Source organism: Parambassis ranga, chromosome 3 (genome assembly GCF_900634625.1).
Source record: "Parambassis ranga chromosome 3, fParRan2.1, whole genome shotgun sequence".
Classification (NCBI taxonomy): domain Eukaryota; kingdom Metazoa; phylum Chordata; class Actinopteri; family Ambassidae; genus Parambassis; species Parambassis ranga.
In genome coordinates this window covers 9,248,695-9,267,777 of record NC_041024.1, presented here as the reverse complement: position 1 = coordinate 9,267,777, position 19,083 = coordinate 9,248,695, and the positions used below count along the sequence as shown (strand labels likewise).

Genomic DNA, 19,083 nt, shown 5'->3' with positions numbered 1-19,083 from the left:
CTAGTGTCTACATTTAAAACTTAATAATGATAATTGATTCATGTGGGACTTAAGATAATCTTATTTATTATTTTATATGCAGAAATGTGACAAAACATGTTTGCAATAAAAATAACAATGAAACATAATGTAGTAAGTATGACTGAAAGTTGGAGCAAAGTTCTGGTTGCTTCTTCAGTGATGTGGTGAATCACAGTATGATCCTTAATTCTGTCCATCGGATCCATCACACCCTCCATGGAAAGTGAAATTTGCCTGTGAAGCGTCCTTGATAGCGCACGTCAAAGGGGCTGAGAACCTTTCTGATACCCAGCATGTTGCCCTCCGCTATCTGCTTAAAGGTCCAGGGATTCTGGTTGTTCCCCTCCATATCCTGTTGCTTCTGATGCAATTCTGCAAGACTCTCTCTGCTCATGACCTAAAATAAAGGATTAGGACATTATAACGTTTAAATTAAAGGTGATTTTAAGACAGTTATCACATTCAAACGCCACTACATTTTATGTGTAATCTCACCTTGGCAGGAAAGGGCAGCTTTTTTGCAACTTCAGTCAAAATATGCTGAACCTCCCCCAGCTCCACTTTTCCTCCCACCTCCACAATTAAACGGCCATAACGAACCGGCGTGACATAGTGGTCAATGGCTCCCTTGCCACCACCCATGCGCTGACCTAGACCTTTGCGTGTGACAGGCTTACAAGGGGCATTGATGCGCCACCGGGCAAAAGTTGTCCGTGGATCCATCTTACGGTTGATGGTTAGGCGCATCATCTCTAAATGACCCCAATGGAGGTAGCCCCCTCCCATGGCCTGAGGGGAGAAAGGCAAAGTCAATTTAAGTCACACTCCAAATGTAAACGTAGAAAGATAATGAATGATTTCCCTCAGTCATATGCTATTGATCATGTATACTAGACATCTTTGTGTGTCTGCAGTATGGATACAGGATGCTTAATGTGAAAGACAAATGAATATATCTGATAGCAACATCATGTCTTCAAAAATCTAGCTGGCTGTCACATTTTTCTAGACAGCAGTATCTGCAGAAAATGAATGTGTCTCACCACAATAGCATACTGTCCTGAAGTGAAGGTGTTTGCTGCCTTTGCTGGGCCTTGGATGTCCAACAGCTTCTTCATCTGTCTCCTGGCCTTTTTTAAATTAGGCACTTTGTTCAGAAACTTCAGTTTGGATTTCTCTGGCAGCACCACACCTTCAGAGGTAAAAAAAAAAATAGGCATAACAAAGAACAATTAATTCAAAAATAGATCAAATATAGGAACTGATATCCTGTCCTCTACTGTAGACATATCACAACACCTATATGGTAAAATATAGAAAAGCGTTAACTACGAAAATACAAAATAAATGATTACCGCTGTAGTCTGGAGGTATTTCAAATGTCTTTACCCCAGCAGCAAGGACTTTTAAGTGGTTGTACAAAGGACCTATGAAGGATAGACAGATAGATACATACATACATACTTTATTTATCCCAAGGGAAATTCAACAGAGACAACAAACACATTTTAATTAGTTGCTCATTTTATGTGCTTTTAACCTAAGAGATGTAAGACAATATTTTCTCTCTCCACATAAAAATGGTTTATCAGTGATGAGATTTTGCAGGATTACCTTCAGTTTGCTTGTGAGTAATCTTACTGACAACGGGCTCTCGATGCATCCTGCATAAAAACCTCTTTCATTGTGGCCTTACCATTATTGATCCACAATTAGTTTTTTATTGAGTGTGTTGTCTTCTAAATACTGTTATTCATAATTAATCATTTAAAAATAATTTACATATTTAAATCATATAAAGATGCCTTTGTTAATGCTTTCATTTTAACTGATGTAAAAATGCTTTAAAAACTGTACCTGTTACTAATGTCACTGTAGCGTATACATTAGCTTACCATGTTGGTGGGCTCTACAGATTGCGGTCAGCCCGCCGACGACAGACTTCATGAGGGAAATCATGATGTTAGCGTTGAAGAGGCCACTCGGTCTGTCACAGTGGTCCCTTAAAAACACGCATTTCTTGTTAATTACTCAATTTTTAACGTACACCATGCTCGGCACAAGGTCGCTGCTATCCATGGGTTACTTCCGGGTTCTACGGCAGAAGAAGAGACACTTCCCGTAGAGGCGCTTTCACAATAAAGGCCTAATTTCTAGGGTTTTTCTGCAAACAACCATGGATAGCAAAAAATGCTAACACAACACCCTGCTTTAATATGCAATTATGGGCTTTGCATGTTTGATCCATATTTCCAGGTAGCTCCAAACTCTTGAGATATGAGACAAATGCCCAAATTAGCTGAAAAGATCTTTAATGTTACCTTTGCTACCTCTGCTAGAATTTTCCTTGATCTTTATTGTACTACATTGGAAGGGTACACTCTGCAAAAGCCACAATTCAATAACATCAATAACACATAGACTTCTATGCATGTCTTTAGACTGTACGGTGAATCAGCAGTTTAGGAACCCCACACAAGCACAAAACAACTTTACACAGAAAACTTAACAAGTGTTGCTGTGATAGGACAGTGGTAATCACTCCAAAAGAAATGACCAACAATGAAAATGTAATACTTTATTACAGCAAAACATGTACATTGGATAACTGCTGGATCTCGCCTGCTCCTACACATGTTTCCATGGGAAACATCAAAATGGCACATTTTCACAAGAAAAAACATTCAACTAGAATACACTGCAGGGAATAAGTCATATAACATATTATAACATTACAATGGGAAAACATAAAAATAATTGTCACTCATAAAAATGTAATTAAAAACAGGTCGAAACACACAACAATCTAAACAGCTGGAGGACATGAAGTTAAAGGCAAATTGGCTGGCTCAAAAGCCACACAATAATGCTCTGCTTCTAAATCCCATGGTAAAGGAGATCATACTTAGGAATATTTTGAGGGTCAATGGGGCTCTGTACGATCATTTTCCCTCGCATGGCTCCTCTGTAGATCACCTCGATCAGATCAATGAAATCTTGCTTCGTCTTAAAACTGCCAACAAACTTGGTGTGATCTGGGGAGCTGTAAAGCAAACAATTAACGACCATTATCAATTACACAAGATCACAGTGACTCTTTCAAAGCAGTGTATACATCTGATCTACATCCGCACAGATACGCATCACACCACTCACCCATAATCTACTTTCATGTGCTGCCCGTTGAAGAAGAAAACGGTGGAGGGGATGTAGCTGATGTCAAAGTATCTTGTGTAAATAGGAGCTTTATCCACATCGACAATATAAATCGACGCCATGTTACTTAAGTCGTGCGCAGTTTTTGACAGCTGCGAAGAAACAGACATGAAGATTATTGACAGATTAATGGACGCATATCATAGCACGTATTTTTAGTCATTAGAAAAAGGATGCTGCTCACAATCTCATCCAGCTGTAGACAAACTGAGTCTTCATCTCTGCCGAACCTCAAAACTACGACCTTCTCTGCCACGCTTTTAATAACTTCATCTATGTCTTTTTTGCACTTTAATTTAGGCAAAAACAAACTCATTTTCGAGGCTAACAGGTTAGCTTCTCGTGTTTTACTATGAAGAGGAAATTACGTAACTCATTGTTGTGCTACATCGTAAACTCTCCGTCTGGAAACGACATAATTTAACGCTTCTGAGAATAAATTCTAGAAATACAATGAAAGACATTTTACGTTGTTTTAGATTGTTTAGATTGAACAATCTAAAACAATCTATGTTGTTTTAGATTGTTCTGCTTCATGTGTTTTTTTAGAACAGACTTTTAATGCAATGTCACGTTGTGGCTTTTTTACTACGACACATTATAGTGTAACACCACGTAACAACGTGACCTTCCCTCAATATTTGACAATCCCGGACATCGAAACATGTGAACACAATTCGAAGCTTGCTGTGGGTAGCATGGTGGTTATGATACTGTAACACAGAGGAAATCCGCTTCAGTCCACCAGTGACGGATTATTCTTTTTTGCCAGTTTTTGTGTTTTTCGGGGGAAACCGCAGTTTGGAATACTTCAGGGCGATGTTGCGGTTCTTCACTACCCAAGGATTCAATGTGTACTGGAAATGCAGTCATTCTGTGACATCTTGTCTCAGCATGAAACACGCCAGCAGTTTACTCCCGGTTAAAAGCGCCTTCCATCATCCAGTTTCCATCCTTCCTCGTCCCTTCAGCACTGGGAGCCCCGTGAAGAAAGATGTTCTGCAGACAAACACAGATAAGTCCGAGGAAGAAGAGAAATTAGATGTGGACAGATGGAAGTCTATAATGAGATCTCAGGCTCCGTTTGAAGAGAAACAAGTCAATGATAAAGTGGAAACAAGTGGTGATGGTGACAACCAGAAAGAACAAGGAGATGATTTTAAACACGCTTCTTCACCACTGGAGGCAATGAGGGATCTGGTTGTGATGTGGCGGCAAGCTGGGAGGCTTGTACCTCAAGAGATTAGAGAAGAGCAGCTCCAAGAACTGTCAAAGCTCACCACCAAGTCATCCAGGAAGAAGTACCTCAAGTACTTGGCTATAAAGGAGGGCCATAAACTGGCCCTTAAGGATAAGCAGCAGCGGAAGAGGGCTGAAAGGGAAGCTGCAACATTGAAGAAGACAGATGATGAAGAGGAAGGGGATGATCAGAGACAATTGAAAAACACATTTTTCCTTCAGTTCTGGAGCCGCAGTCTTGACAAGCTGCTGGCATGGAGGAGTGCCCAGGCCATGACATTTGGTCAGCCCCTGGTGTTTGATATGAGCTATGACTCCAGCATGGCTAGACGAGAGATAGAGAACACAGTGTCCCAGCTGATGGAGGTGGAAGGGTGGAACCGGCGTGCCACTGAGCCCTTCCATCTTCACTTCTGCAACCTGCAGCCAGATGGTCCCTACATGAAGGAGCTGCTCAAACGATACGGTGCAGAGACGTGGGATCGCCTGCACATCACCAGCACTCACCACCAACATGTAGACCTGTTTCCCCAACAGCAACTTGTGTACCTAACTGCAGACTCCCCCAATGTCCTCCGCACCTTTGACCACTCCAAAGTCTACATCATTGGAGCCTTGGTGGACCGGTCAGTCCATTCAGGCTTGTCTCTTGCTAACGCCAAGCGTCTGAGACTGGCAACAGCCCGTTTACCGCTGGATGAATTCCTTGATTGGGAAACGGGAGGCAAAAATTTGACTCTGGACCAGATGATCCGCATCATGCTTACCATCAAGGATACAGGGAAATGGGAGGAGGCATTGAAGTTTGTGCCTAAGAGGAAGCACGATGGCTTCTACCAGCAGGTGACAAACACTAACAATAATAGAGCAGCAGCTATCACAAATCACAGACCAAGAGAGGGCAGTAACAAGTTGTTGAAGTTTGGAGAAAGAAACAGTGAAAGGACATTTAAGAACCAGTCTGTTTACAAGCCTGTTAAAGAGTCTGGATTCAATGGACGGCTGAGTAACAGAAACGACACACAAGCTTCAACCAAAGTACGGACATCATTAAAGAACACCGTGGAAGCAAGAAAACATGCAGGCAAACACAAGCTGTGGTACCAGGAAGAGTAGTTCAAGGAAAACTGTAACTTTGGACACATGCTATATGTTGAAAGATTAATAAAATGTTTCAATGCTTTTTTGAGTTGGTTGCAGCATTACAAATCCACAATAAGACATTTGAAGAAAAAAGTAGAAACTACTTTGGTCTTTATTTTCTGACAGGGAAAACAATGTAAAACATGTAGAGTGTGTTTCCACCATCAGTGATTCAATCATCGATATTGCAAACAGCAAATGTTTTACTAGTAGTCACTTCATAAAAGTGTGTGCTGATGGGCACAAAACAGTCCTTAAGATGTTTTTATAATCAGTTACAAGAGCATTACCTAAATGCCTAAATGCAAATATCATTCAACTAATTATGATCAGGTCTTTCTTTGAATAATGCTGCTGCACAACAATGTTCTATCATGGTACCATCATGTCACTTCAAAAATACTGAATATAGATCATAATAATGCCTTTACAGCAAGAAATATACAAAATATATTAAGAAAATATACCGATACACTGTTTCTACAAATATTAAATAGCACCATCATCATCATCATCGCAGATAAATTATGGAGGCTCCTGTAAAAGGAGGCATCTTGACTACTTATTCTGTACAGTCACAGTGCAATTAGCACATTATCATCAGCCCAGCTTCTTGTTTTCTTCCTCAACAGGCTCACAACTCATACAACAGCCTGTTTGTAGAAATATGTACATACAATTCAAACACACTAAATAATGTTCAAGTTTGATTTAGACACACAGTGTGGACATGTAACACTGACTCACCCTGACCTCTAGTCATCAACAACACCTCCTACGCTTAATTAAACTGGGCTCTGTTTTTATCATTAATACTCCTGAAACAAACCGTTCCATTTCAAGTCAAAGAGAACAAAAATAAACACAGCAGGTTTATACATTTTAAAAACCATTACCTGAAATACTGGAAAATTTATAACAATCATGGTTGCCATTGACTGCAAGCACTAGCAACTGACCGTTTCTGCTAACTTCAGTCACCAAACACAGACATCAAGGTCTCCAGGAGTACACTCATTTCAGATGGGACATTTTGCCCCTCTCTACAGCACTAGGATGTCTCCAGTACAGCGCTCGCAGCAGTTAAAAGTAATGTTCTCATAGCGGGTATATGGGTGGAACCTGCCGATGCTCTTCTTACTGCTGAGAAAGTTTGGTGGGGTGGAGTCACCGAGTGGAGGCTCCTCCTTGAGTTCTGAACAGGAAATTGGATCTAGTTTTTTCAACACCTAAGAAAGAAAACATTGTAGATCTCAGGATATTTACTCAAATATTAAAATATGAAACTTTTTAATAAGTGGTGATTCATCCAGTATTATTAAGCTGTACCTTCTCAGCCATCTTCTCAGCTGGTGTACTGCAGAACTGCTCAGCTGTTGTGCTGCTGCTCTTCACCACGCTGCTCCCGCTGGTGTTGCCCAGCAGGTGGGAGTTGATGGCATCTGCTAACTTGTGATTGGCTGTCGCCAGCTCTCCTGTGCTAAGGGGCTGTGCACTGGGGTAGTACGTCTGCTGCCTGCCCCACTGCAGAGACACCAGGAGCTGCTCCAGAGATCTGAGGACAAAAACCATGCAACTCTTGAAGAATCTGATTGGCAGCCAGTTGACCACTGGCCTCATTGTAATATTTTAAAAGGGAGAAATGAAGCTGCTCAGTTGTGGGCTATTACACTGTAATACTTAGTTGATCTATGGTTGTTACCTGTGGGTGAGCATCATGTCTCTGGAAAACTCCTCTCTCTCTAACAGCAAGTCCTGAATTGCTCCTTGAGCCTCTCTGGTCTGTCTCTGTAGAGCTGCTCTGGCATTCGTCAGTTCCTCCGCCATGACTCTGAAGAGACAATACAGATTTAGTGTATTCATCATAATCATACCTGGTGTTAATGAATTGATTTCTGTAGAGGAGCTGGTGGTATTAAACATCTCATTCTGGTCTATCCTTTCTCTGCATTTACTTTACTCTGCATTTGAGTAGCTTCCCTCCAGATGCCGTCTCCACTGCCCACTGGCTCCCCCCAACCTCACACATGCTCACACTAACTCAGACTGCTGAACTGAGGTGGCCCCCCTCTCACACACAATAAAAACCTCTCACACACACTAGGCCTCGCCAAGTCTTGCACTCTAAGGGTTTTTAGAGATATTCCATGTCCATAATTCATAATTCTGTCTATAATTTATTTTCTACCTTTTTAATATTTATTCATTCTTTTTTAAGTGGCTTTTACATGGTCTTAATGCCATGCTGCCCGTGTGTGCCTTAAATTTCCCCCCTGGAGACAAGTTTTCTGAATCTGAAGCAGAATTTCAGACATACAATTATTTTGTAGTATGTATATGTATTTGTGTATGTTTGTAGTTCATACCTGCTGGCCAGGAACTTGCTCCGCCAAACATCACACTGAATACTCATTCGCTCCAGCTGCTCGGCGGTGTGTGCCAGATTCCGGCCCAGAGCCTCATTTTCTAAAATCAGCTGATTTTTCTCCCGTGCCAGACGCTCAAAGTGGTACTGAAGATCATCACCCACAGACGCCACCAGCAGTTTCTTTAATTCACGGTTTACCTGACACACAGAATTAAAAGGTTTAGAAATATATTTACTTGGACTTAATACATTTTAAATGGACATTATATAATTATTTGTGTCAGTTGTATTCAGGTCTCACCTCTGTCTGTACGCGCAGCTGATTATAAAGGCCTTCTTTATCTTGCAGCAGCCTGCGTTCAGAGTTCTGCAGCTTCTCCAGCTGTACCCTCCAGTCCTCCACTAAAGGCAGTGGAGGAGAACCCTGCTCCTCAACCTGGTGCCCGGCCTCACCTTTCCCTTCAGCAGGTCCTGTGCGGGTGCTCCGGCTGATAGCGGTGCGAGGTACGACAATCCTCACAGCCTCTACCTCTGTACATGCCTCTCGACTCACTTTGCCAAGGTAGAGCACCCCAGGAGGCTGGGGGGCACTGACAGCTGTATGATGGGTAGATTTTGGGCTGTGTTTTGGACTTGCTACTTTAAGGAGGGGGATATTTTGTGGGCCTTGTGGAAGTGAATCTGTTTTAACCTCCAGGGTGGTAGGTGGCTTTTCAGTTTCCATGCCATCGCCAGCACCTCGGATGGGCACACTGGATGGACCTGGGATATAAGAAGGACATATTTACATAAATGTACTCCTGATTAAACTCAAGACACATATGCATTAAGAAGAGGAAGGAGCTACTTGTGTGGACATTGTGGAGGATTATAAATCCCTGGGAGTGGTTTTGGACAATAAATTTGACTGGACTAAGAACACTGAAGCCCTCTACAAGAAGGGCCAGAGCCTGGAATGTAAGCAATTTCTCCCTACAGTATCTAAAGTATTTCTGATTCTGATTGACAAAACGTGTGTACATAACATAAACAACAATGAAAACTGATTACTAAGAGCGTCTTCAACAAAAGGGCAAGACAGCAGTTTTATCAGCGGCTGCTTATCGCTTTATTGCAGCTGGCTTAGCAGGTAGGACTGTGTATGAAATGTAAACAAGGGGAGATTAACAAACAATACAAACCTCTAACAGTAGTAGTCATTGTGAAGGTGACGTTAAATGAGTAGAAGTCTGTAATTAACGTGGGATTCGGGTGACTCTTCGCCCTGTGATAAACAAAAACAGTGGGAAAAGTATTAAACACCGAGAGCGTTCGACATTTATGTAAACGATCAATAAAGCGTTAACTGCTGAGGTACTGATAACGTTACATGATAACGAAGCTAACTAGCTAACATCAGTAGCGTCGACCGAAAGGAGCAAAGTTCTCCAGTCAAAGTTACAATAACGTTAAAAATATCAAGATAAAATAAAAAAAATATATTCCCCCCACAACACCCACAATGAAATTCAAACGGTTAGGTCAAAGTATTAGATGACATACCGAGTGACAATGAGACCGGTTAATGTGCAGCAGCGGCAGCAGGCTGTTTATTATCACCGGAAACAGTTGGCCTATAGTGAACCATGCATTAGTGTTTGTGCCCTGTTTACTGTCTCTCAGGCAGCACTTCCGGTGTTGTGGCAAAACGTGATCGTCTGCCAAAAACTGATTTTCGTCGCGGGGGCGCGCACGGAGCTACAGGAACACATACCTGTAACTTCATGTCAACGGTTGCAGTTTGTCCTGTTAGTAGGTTTTTGTTTGTAGGCTTTCTGAGGCTGCTGTGTCTAATAAATGTTTAGATTTTGCACTAAAAGAGGCTGAAGTCCTAAAAACGATAAAAAAAAAACACTTGTGACCATTTCCGTTGCACAAACTTTATCATTTCACAAAGTAATGACAGATGTGGAGTTAAGTATGTGCTAAATATTATATACACACAATGAAATGGAATTAAAAAAATTGCCCTCTTGGTATAACTTTAAACAGATTTGATAATGTAACAATTGCACTTATTGAAAAGTATATCATTGCTATAATTTAGCAGACTCTAGGTGTTTTATATGTGTTTTATATGAAATAGTTGTCCTTCATATATGTATTCATAGCAATAGTGCAGAACTATGTTGTAACGTTTCTTTTCTTATATATTGTATTGTCACACATATTTTAATTACAAACAAACAACAGAGTAATGAGTGTGTATTTTCTAGTAGAATACTGGCGGAGAACCAACAGCATTCAAGACAGCCTGTCAGACATCCCCAGGAAATGCAGAAACCCATGTATAAACCGCTGTGCACACACGATACTGATCTCTGATCGGTTTCGTCACTGTTCTCCTGGTAAAATCACACCAACAACTAAACAATGAACTGATTAAGGGTCAGAAAATGTATAACCCGAAGCCGGTGTTGTAACAGGCTAATATCAGCAGACGTGAACAAACCGGAACCTTTATGTGTAGTGAATATTTGCTACACGGATGAAATTATGGTTGCAGCAGATGTTGTTGAGCGCCGCAGTGATGATATTTGTAGTTATTTCCAGTGGCTTTAGGGGAGAGATGTTTGTTGAGCGCAGCGGGCTGTTTGTGCTTTGATTTCCTTTTTTTTAATACTCCGGCTGGATATTATTCTGTTGTTTGTACCAATCATGGGAGTGCACGGACTGTGGAGGCTGCTGGAGACTACAGGGAAACCCATCAACCCCGAGACACTGGAAGGAAAGATCCTCGCTGTCGGTATCCTACCTGGGAAGCGATCTGTTTACCTTTGTTTTGTCTCTGCTGTGAGATGCATTTGTTGCACTGACCAGGCCACATAGATTTAACTTTAACCAGACACGCTCAGATATCAGTATATGGCTGAACCAGGCAGTGAAGGGAGTGAGAGACCGTGAAGGCAACAGTGTCCAGAATGCTCACCTCCTCACTCTCTTCAACCGCATCTGTAAGCTGCTCTTCTTCCGCATCAAGCCCGTCTTTGTGTTTGATGGGGAAGCTCCCTTGCTGAAGAAGCAGACCTTGGTATGTTCACTGGCTGCTGTTCATTGTGCCACTGAGAGGGATCCCTGCTCTGTCATGTCACATTGCTTTTACTGGGGTTCTCCTGCAGGCTCTGAGGAGGCAGAGGAAGGAGGAGTTGACCCGTGAGTCCAAACAAACCAACGAGAAACTTCTCAAGACATTCCTGAAGAGACAAGCTATCAAAGCTGCGCTTGGAGATCGCAGGTAAAGTGATCTAACTATATTATTATGTATCACTCATATCATTGTAATCACAATGCTTTCATTTCTTTGGTGCCACAGTAAGGATCCTCTTCCCAGCCTCTCCAGTGTGAGGAGAGAGGAGGTGGATGACATATATGTACTTCCTGCCCTGCCACCTGCAGAGGAGAAGGACAACACCAGGTCTGAGACAACTGGAAAGGCTTTGTTTTATTGTTTCTTGTGCATACGCTGGCTCCTAGTAAGATGTACAGTTTAATTTATCCAATTATTTTTCACCTCTTCTCTTTCATCTCAGTTCAGAGGAGGAGGAAGAGAAACAGTCAGAGGACACTGCTGATTGTTTTTACACGTATCAGGTAAGATTATCCCCAAACCTAGAGCATCAATCACACACATTGTATATGTTAAACTGAGATGTAGATTTTCTAAAGGATTTTTGTACCACATCTGTATAAATATATGATTTTATTCCTTCTCTTTCTCTGTTTATTCAGTTTCTATTATCATAAAAGATTGGCTTGTATGATTGCCTTGGCATTTAAAGTCAAACTGATTTTGGAATTTCAGGGAGATTTCCATGAAGACCCTAACTCAGTGGACATCAACTCAGAAGAGTTTGCCAACTTACCTCTTGAAATGAAACACGAGATACTTAAAGACATGAAGGAGTTTTCCAAAAGACGCCGGACTATGTATCAAAAACCTCCAGAGGTACGTTGTAGTCTCATTGCCCTTCCATCAATCCCCTCATCTGAACACTGACTCCTCTTCGCTCTCTGTCAGCACTCAGGAGACTTCTCACAGTACCAGCTGGCTGGGCTGCTGCAGAGGAACCATCTGAACCAGCGACTGGAAGGTGTGGAAAAAGAGATGAACCAGCGGAGTGCCGGCACTGCTCCACAGCTCTACCAAGAGGACACAGACCAGCAGAGTCACAGTGTGGAGTCAAACAGATTGGTTTCAGAGGACCACTCACATTATATCCTCATTAAAGGTAAGGCAGTTATGATGTGCTGTTCATTCAAGCCATTAAAGAAGGAGAAGTTCTCTGACTTGTGGTATGGCCCTTTAACTGGGGTTTTCTGGTACATTTCCAAATTTTCATATTTAAAACATCAGTCCACTCACTTCACTTATACAGGCACCAAAAAGACACAGACAACCACAGACAGCCAACCAGCAGCTGCGCCTTGGTCCGGGAGCTCCCTGTCAGGCTGCAGAAAACGGGCAAAGGACAGACCAGAGCTTCTGTGGCATCCCATTGTTGAGGAAGAGGAGGAAAAGGCGGCATCCTCCTCAGAGGACTCCAACCCCACGGTGTCAAAACCATTTCAGGAAAATACCTCTCCCCCCTCACCTCGGACACTCAAGGCAATCCAGGCTGCAATGAATGATAGCTCGGATGATGAGAAGGTGGATCACAGTGAAAGGGTTGGTAGTGTATCTCCACGTACACTGCTGGCAATCCAGCAAGCTCTTAGTGAAGAGGATCACGGGGCAGGTGAATGTATGACCACAACAAACAACTTAAACATAAAACTTCAGGATAATATTAGTCGTCCTTTACCACAAGTGGTCATCAGCAGCTCAGAGGAGGAGGCAGAACCTTCACCCAAAGAGAAACTAGAATACAAAGAGAACCCCCAAGGCCAAAGTTCCCATGTCAAAGACCGTTTGCTAGCTAGTAGCTCTGATGATGAGATGGAGGAAGTAATTGGACAGAGAAATAAATCACTGCGTTTTGCAGTGCATCAACAGCCTTCAAAGAAAGAAGAGAAGACAGAGAAGGCACAGCCGACTGAGGATGCAGGGACAGGAAGTAGGTGGCAGACAGTGAAAAAAGATGGGAACACTGAACTTCACAGAACAGAGACTGAAATCCAAACTGGACCTTTGGAGGACAGGAAGAACAAGTTGACTGAGTCTCTGGAGGAGACCAATGGAAATTACATGAAGTCAGAGAGCAGCGAGGAGAGCCAGTCTGAAGGTACAGTATCAGGTGGTTTAATGACACTCAGTATTCATAACTTCTGAAACTAGTCATGTACTCGTATTTATTTCCTCAGAGAGCTTCATCGACGTGTCAGAAGAGGAGTTCAAAGAGGAGGAAGCAGATGATTCACTTGCAGTGATAAGAGAGAGGGGATCTTCAGATGAAGTTCCTACAGATGGGACCATGAAAGAAGAAAAATCAGAAAAAAGTTTGACAGAAGCTCCAAGCCATTCAACTGTGAGCTCAGAAGAAGAAGAAGAAGAAGACGGAAGAAGCCAGAATGAGGAGGATGAGCTGAAGAAGGGGACAGAAGTCGAATCCACACAAACAAGTCCAGCAATCAACGAATGGGAACACTTTGACATGGTTAGTATCTCTGTCAGTATTATTAGACTGAACAACCCTTAAACTGAGAACAGAAAATGAATCTACTGTTACCAAAATTTGCAGGTTAATCCATAAACAAGTCAAATGACCTGATAATGAAAAAAATCATCAAATGCTACCCTAAAAAAAAGATAAAACAAAGCACAACTACATCTGTCCATGTAACATTTTATGGGGTCTAGAACATGACACAGCAGGAATTCAGACACTGATGTAGTGGCTGTGTGTGTGTGTGTTGTGCTGCAGGGTGAGCTGGAGGCTCTGGAGAGCTCTCTGCAGGTGGAGCAGAGCAACTTGCGCGAGCAGAAGCAGCAGCAGGAGAGAATGGCAAACACAGTCACCGGTCAGATGTACCTGGAAAGCCAGGTAACACATAAAGCACACACTCAGTCTCACCTCACACCCACCCTTAAGGAAGCAGTGGAGAAGCAACACATAAAAATGTGAACACACATGTCACTGAACTGAGATCTGATGACTGAGAGCAGGTGTAAGCCTGACAGGAGAGGGATATATTTCTCTGTGGCATCCCTGCCAAGGCATTCCCAGCACTGTGACGTGCAGTCAGAATTACTTGACTGTGTTAACTGTGGATATCTGTATGTTTCTGGTCTATAAGCTCACTTTCACATACAAATAATCCCCTCAGCCAGTTCAGACAAAGGAAGAATTGTGGCCTCACACTCTGACATGTCCTGAGGAAGTTGTATAAGCCAGCTTTGATACAGTGGATACTGTGCATTGTTTTCTTTTGTAATCAATGAGTGTTTGACACCAGGAGCTGCTGCGGCTGTTCGGCGTGCCCTTCCTGGTGGCTCCAATGGAGGCCGAGGCTCAGTGCGCAGCACTCGACCGCGCCGATCACACACATGGAACCATCACAGACGACTCTGATGTGTGGCTGTTCGGAGGGCGACATGTGTACAAAAACTTCTTCAGCCAGAACAAATACGTGGAACACTACCAGTACTGTGACCTGCAGAACCAACTGGGTCGGTGGCTGCTAACAGTAATTTGTCACTTTGTCATTTGTCACGTCTAAAAATAGCTAATACATTTTGGTTTTAGGGCACATTAGTGTACATGCTGCTAAAGCTAACGCTGAGACATTGAGTGACTGGACTTCAAGGAGACGTCAGTGCATCCTGGGCTTTTGATTTTGATAGAGAACCTGTAGATGTTTGTCTATGCCATGTGTTTAGGGTCTGTGCTACAGTAAACAATCACAACTGCGATGTCATGTCATATTAAAATGTGGACAATATATTGAATTTGTTCACAGGATACATTTGACATGATTTGACATGATTGTCATTCATGTTGTTATTGTGAGACTTTATAGCCTGATGAAGTGTTTAAAGTGTTTAAGCACATCACAGCTGATTTGTCTGTGTTAGTGGTGAGTGACAAGCTGTCAGTAGAAATCAAATCATGTGTGGCTTTCTCTCTGTCTCTCTCTCTCCCAGGCCTGGACAGGACCAAAATGATAAATCTTGCTTACCTGCTTGGAAGTGATTACACAGAGGGCGTGCCAGGCGTCGGATATGTGACTGGCATGGAGGTACTGAATGAGTTTCCAGGGCCAGGTTTGGAGCCTCTCGTACAGTTTGGGTATGTTATAGTGTAGTTCAAATTACCAATTATAATAACATGGTCGTCATTCCTGAAAGTTATTGTCTCCTCCCTGTAGTAAGTGGTGGATGGAGGCCCAGGAGAAAAAGCGGCTGGTGGTCGATCCTCGGGACACAAAGGTTAAAAAGAAACTGAGGGACCTAAAACTGCAGCCGGGTTTTCCCAACCCAGCAGTGGCTCAGGCTTACCTGCAGCCTGCTGTTGACGAGTCAGACAGTTCCTTCAGCTGGGGACGCCCACAACTCGAAATGATCAAAGAATATCCTTTCTCTGTTTGTTTGTGTGTGTCTGCGTGTTCATGAAGGTGTGTAGTTTCCTTGACCAGTCTTTTACGTTCTGTCTGAGCCGCTTCGGCTGGAACAGTCGGAGGACAGAGGAGACGCTTCAGCCTGTCATCAAACAGCTTAACACCCAGCAGGTAACTGAGAGACTCAAATTTGTGGGTGCGAGAGAGGGAGAGAGAGAATTTCTCTTTCTTCATCTTCATTTATATGTTATCTGCCACTATTTTGGTTCAGACGCAGCTGCGGATAGATTCATTCTTCCACATGGAGCAACAGGAAAAGCAGACGATCCGCAGCCAGCGGCTCCGCCGAGCTGTCACCTGCTTAAAGAGGAAGGAGAGAGAAGGTGGAGAGGATGAGGAGGACAGTGAGGAGGAAATCCATTCCCCATCAAAATTTAAGAAATGCGATGTGAAGACAGGAGAAAAAGAGAAGGAATCTGTGGATGGAGGAGGAGGGTTTCTAGGTTCGGAGGTAACTGCTGTATCACCTCTTGCATCTTTAAAGGATGTTAGCGTCACCAGCCAGGAGTCCCTCTCTGTGAGGGGAGACCCTCAGTCTGCTAAGACTCCACCTCAGAGGACCCGGAGGAGCAGCAGCAGCAGCTCTGATGAGGACAGTGATGGAGGTCAGAAAGTTGCTATGGTTACAGCCCGATCAGTGTTTGAGGGGTGTCGACGAGGCCGTGGAGCGAAAAGAGGAAGAGGAAGAGGAAGAGGTCGGGGGAAGAAGCTGTGAGGAAATCAACCTTAACATGATTTTAAAATAAATCGTGAAACATGAAATACATTTCTAAAATCTATTTTTGATATTTATAGATTCATCGATGAACTTAATGTTGTGTTTTTTTCACTCATTAGATACGTTTGAGAGGGCTAGCATTATTTCACAATAAATACCTCACTTGTGTATGAAAGTGTCTCCAGCTTTTACTTCTGTGTTTACTCCAACCCATTCAAACACAAACTTTGTTAAAAACATGTTTTTTCCTGCATTACACTCAATTGTAATTTAAATCGTGGATATTTTCCACTCCTCCTCTTTCCTCTGCAGCTCCTGTTAAGCAGCCAGTCTCTTCAGCTGTTGCTATCAGTCAGTGTTCTTGCTGTGCATGGGGGGGTGTTAGCGTGCTCAGGGTGTAGATAGAAATATGGGGTGGAGCTGAGACTGTGTGTTGGATTGTTGGACAAGAAGTGAGGAAACTCTGTATTTGTGTGTAACTTAAAACCATAGAAGGGGTCCATTTATGGCTTATTAAAGATCAGGATCCACACTGACGCCAAAGGACAGCATATTAGACCGCAAACTAAGACCCACAGTTGGCTGACATAGAGCTCCTCCTTTTGGTGTTCTTGTCCTGCTTGGATTCCTTCAGACATGGAGACACAGCCGTCTGAGGCCATGGAGGACTGCAAGACCAAACAAGAAGGTGAGAATTTAGAGCAATACACAAGAGAAAAACAGGAAAAATGTTAGTATGCATGCATAAAAAATGATAATCCTGTGATAAAGTATCTTTCCGCTTTCGAGACATTTTATTCTTTGAGTGACATTTATCAGCTATGAATTCAGCTCCTGAGCACTCCCCGCCCTTATTCAACATTTGCATTGTCGCTCTGTGGGCTCCCCTGACCTTCTCTCTAAACCAGCATTACATAACTGAGGCTGTGTGTCGGATGCTCTGAGAAGCCGCTGACATATGGCTGGGGTTACAAACACAGCAGGATCAGGGGAGCATTATGAGCCTAAATATGATTTATAAGGCAGTGAATCAAATGTAATGTGATATAGGAGATAAACAATGATTACTCATCTGCTTAAAAACACCAAAACAGGAAGTGGCAAAAAAAAACATGTTGAGTGTGGCGACAGATGGGAATGGTCTCAAGAGGATATTAATAAATTTACTTTCAAAACTTAACATCAACTTTGATCATGATACATATTTGTTGTATCGTCATCCATCTTTACAAACTAAAAAAAATATGTAAGGTATCTAAAAAATGACCACTTGAAAGCCATCCTACTGCTGAAAGAGTCCTCCACAAGTGGTGTCAGTATGTCCATCTGAGCCCTTAAGACAAAGGTGGAGGAAGACTCTTCAAAGGTTGATGGACATTTTCAATCACTGCGAAAAAAAATACCCCAAAGGTTACTGACTTTTCTTTCTTTAATGAATTCACAGGTGCTGCAGGGGACGCAGAGCTAGCTAAAGCCGTAATGTCTCACTCTTTCCACCCCTCCGTCATCGGCGCAGAGACCTGGGAGGGATACAAGTTTTCTGATGTTGAGATACGCATCAAAGAGTCCACCGACCTCTATGGAGCTGTGCTCTGGCCCTCGGTGTGCTGCGTCCAACATTTCCCTAACGTTAAGCTGTCTTAACTATAAGTTCTGTCACTGAATATAAATGTGTGTCCACCAAACAGGCGATGGTGCTCTGTCACTTCTTGGAGACCAACCGAGACAAATACAACCTGCTGGACAAAAATGTGATTGAGCTGGGAGCTGGTACTGGGCTCGTTACCATCGTATCCAGCCTGCTAGGTAATGAAACTAATCAATCAATGAATGATCTCTGACTTCATCTTATCATCTTTCCTTTCCTTTAACACATAGCTGTACTGTCCCTGTCTCTCCTCAGGAGCTAAGGTGACCTCCACTGACCTACCAGATGTTATGGGAAACCTCCAGTACAATGTGATGCGCAACACCAAAGACCAGTGCAAGTACATCCCTCTGGTAGGTTGTCAACGTATAAAATTGAACCATGTTGCTGTTTAACAATCAATCTACTAATGTATATCTAATCCTAGGTCACAGAGCTCATCTGGGGTCAGGATCTGGACCAGCGTTTCCCACGTGCCACGCACCGTTTTGACTACATACTGGCAGCTGATGTGGTGTATGCCCACCCTTACCTGGAGGAGCTGATGGACACCTTTGAACACCTGTGCCAGGAAAACACTGAGATCCTTTGGGCTATGCGCTTCCGCTTGGACCCAGAGAACAGCTTTGTGGACAGGTTCCGACAGCACTTCCACCTGGAGGAGCTGTATGACCTCCCCAGTCTGAATATCAAACTGTACCGAGGCTGGCGGAAGGACAGGACGACCAAGGACACCAGAGAGGCTGCTGCCTGAGCAGAGAATTGAATTATTGTATGTGTGTTGTTCTGTGACTTTGGACAAATCTGTGAGTTAGTTAAGAACTAATATTCTCTTAAGATGAATCCTCAGGGACCATGAAAAGAAAGGACGAACCTGGCACCACCATCAGGCCAGGCATGAATTTTTTGTTTGTTGGTTGGTTCATTGGTTGGTTGTTTATTTTTTTGTTCCTTTTTTAATTGACCCATAAAAACAATGTTTAGCTGTCCCCACCTAACAACAGGAGAAAACAGCTGGACGGAGACCAAAAGCAAAAGTGAGAAGAATCACTACTGTTGCTCTAACTGCTCAACAACTGTTGGCTTATATGTTTGCGACAATACACTACAAAACCAAAAATAAATGGACACCGGGTA

At 42.9% G+C, this 19,083-nt stretch overlaps 6 protein-coding genes across 6 annotated transcripts; 3 read left to right on the top strand and 3 right to left on the bottom strand.

Moving 5' to 3' along the window:
• Positions 1–43: 43 nt before the first annotated feature.
• mrpl16 (mitochondrial ribosomal protein L16) lies at positions 44–2,116 on the bottom strand. Its single transcript, XM_028401286.1, has 5 exons — positions 1,917–2,116; positions 1,377–1,448; positions 1,065–1,213; positions 517–810; positions 44–418 (listed from the first exon to the last, which is right to left on the bottom strand). The coding sequence occupies exons 1-5, from the start codon at positions 1,978–1,980 to the stop codon at positions 227–229; spliced, it is 771 nt and encodes a 256-aa protein (XP_028257087.1). The 5' UTR covers positions 1,981–2,116; the 3' UTR covers positions 44–226.
• A 468-nt stretch (positions 2,117–2,584) lies between these two features.
• txnl4b (thioredoxin-like 4B) lies at positions 2,585–3,613 on the bottom strand. Its single transcript, XM_028401287.1, has 3 exons — positions 3,422–3,613; positions 3,178–3,329; positions 2,585–3,064 (listed from the first exon to the last, which is right to left on the bottom strand). The coding sequence occupies exons 1-3, from the start codon at positions 3,551–3,553 to the stop codon at positions 2,899–2,901; spliced, it is 450 nt and encodes a 149-aa protein (XP_028257088.1). The 5' UTR covers positions 3,554–3,613; the 3' UTR covers positions 2,585–2,898.
• Positions 3,614–3,834: 221 nt separating this feature from the next.
• Positions 3,835–5,659, top strand: trmt10c (tRNA methyltransferase 10C, mitochondrial RNase P subunit). The gene has a single exon (XM_028401279.1). It carries the CDS (start codon positions 4,057–4,059, stop codon positions 5,590–5,592), a length of 1,536 nt encoding a protein of 511 aa, XP_028257080.1. The 5' UTR covers positions 3,835–4,056; the 3' UTR covers positions 5,593–5,659.
• Positions 5,660–5,699: 40 nt separating this feature from the next.
• On the bottom strand, positions 5,700–9,627 carry blzf1 (basic leucine zipper nuclear factor 1). The gene is made up of 7 exons (XM_028401280.1): positions 9,530–9,627; positions 9,169–9,251; positions 8,289–8,749; positions 7,986–8,185; positions 7,322–7,450; positions 6,949–7,174; positions 5,700–6,848 (listed from the first exon to the last, which is right to left on the bottom strand). Exons 2-7 carry the CDS (start codon positions 9,185–9,187, stop codon positions 6,663–6,665), a joined length of 1,221 nt encoding a protein of 406 aa, XP_028257081.1. The 5' UTR covers positions 9,188–9,251; positions 9,530–9,627; the 3' UTR covers positions 5,700–6,662.
• Positions 9,628–10,525: 898 nt separating this feature from the next.
• On the top strand, positions 10,526–16,427 carry ercc5 (excision repair cross-complementation group 5). The gene is made up of 15 exons (XM_028402842.1): positions 10,526–10,772; positions 10,882–11,057; positions 11,146–11,261; positions 11,340–11,441; positions 11,557–11,617; positions 11,829–11,972; positions 12,045–12,255; positions 12,403–13,248; positions 13,328–13,620; positions 13,888–14,007; positions 14,420–14,633; positions 15,108–15,252; positions 15,332–15,532; positions 15,607–15,691; positions 15,792–16,427. The coding sequence occupies exons 1-15, from the start codon at positions 10,685–10,687 to the stop codon at positions 16,293–16,295; spliced, it is 3,306 nt and encodes a 1,101-aa protein (XP_028258643.1). The 5' UTR covers positions 10,526–10,684; the 3' UTR covers positions 16,296–16,427.
• A 234-nt stretch (positions 16,428–16,661) lies between these two features.
• mettl21e (methyltransferase like 21e) lies at positions 16,662–19,075 on the top strand. The gene is made up of 5 exons (XM_028402845.1): positions 16,662–16,986; positions 17,743–17,900; positions 17,987–18,104; positions 18,202–18,299; positions 18,374–19,075. The coding sequence occupies exons 1-5, from the start codon at positions 16,935–16,937 to the stop codon at positions 18,698–18,700; spliced, it is 753 nt and encodes a 250-aa protein (XP_028258646.1). The 5' UTR covers positions 16,662–16,934; the 3' UTR covers positions 18,701–19,075.
• The last annotated feature ends 8 nt before the right edge of the window (positions 19,076–19,083 follow it).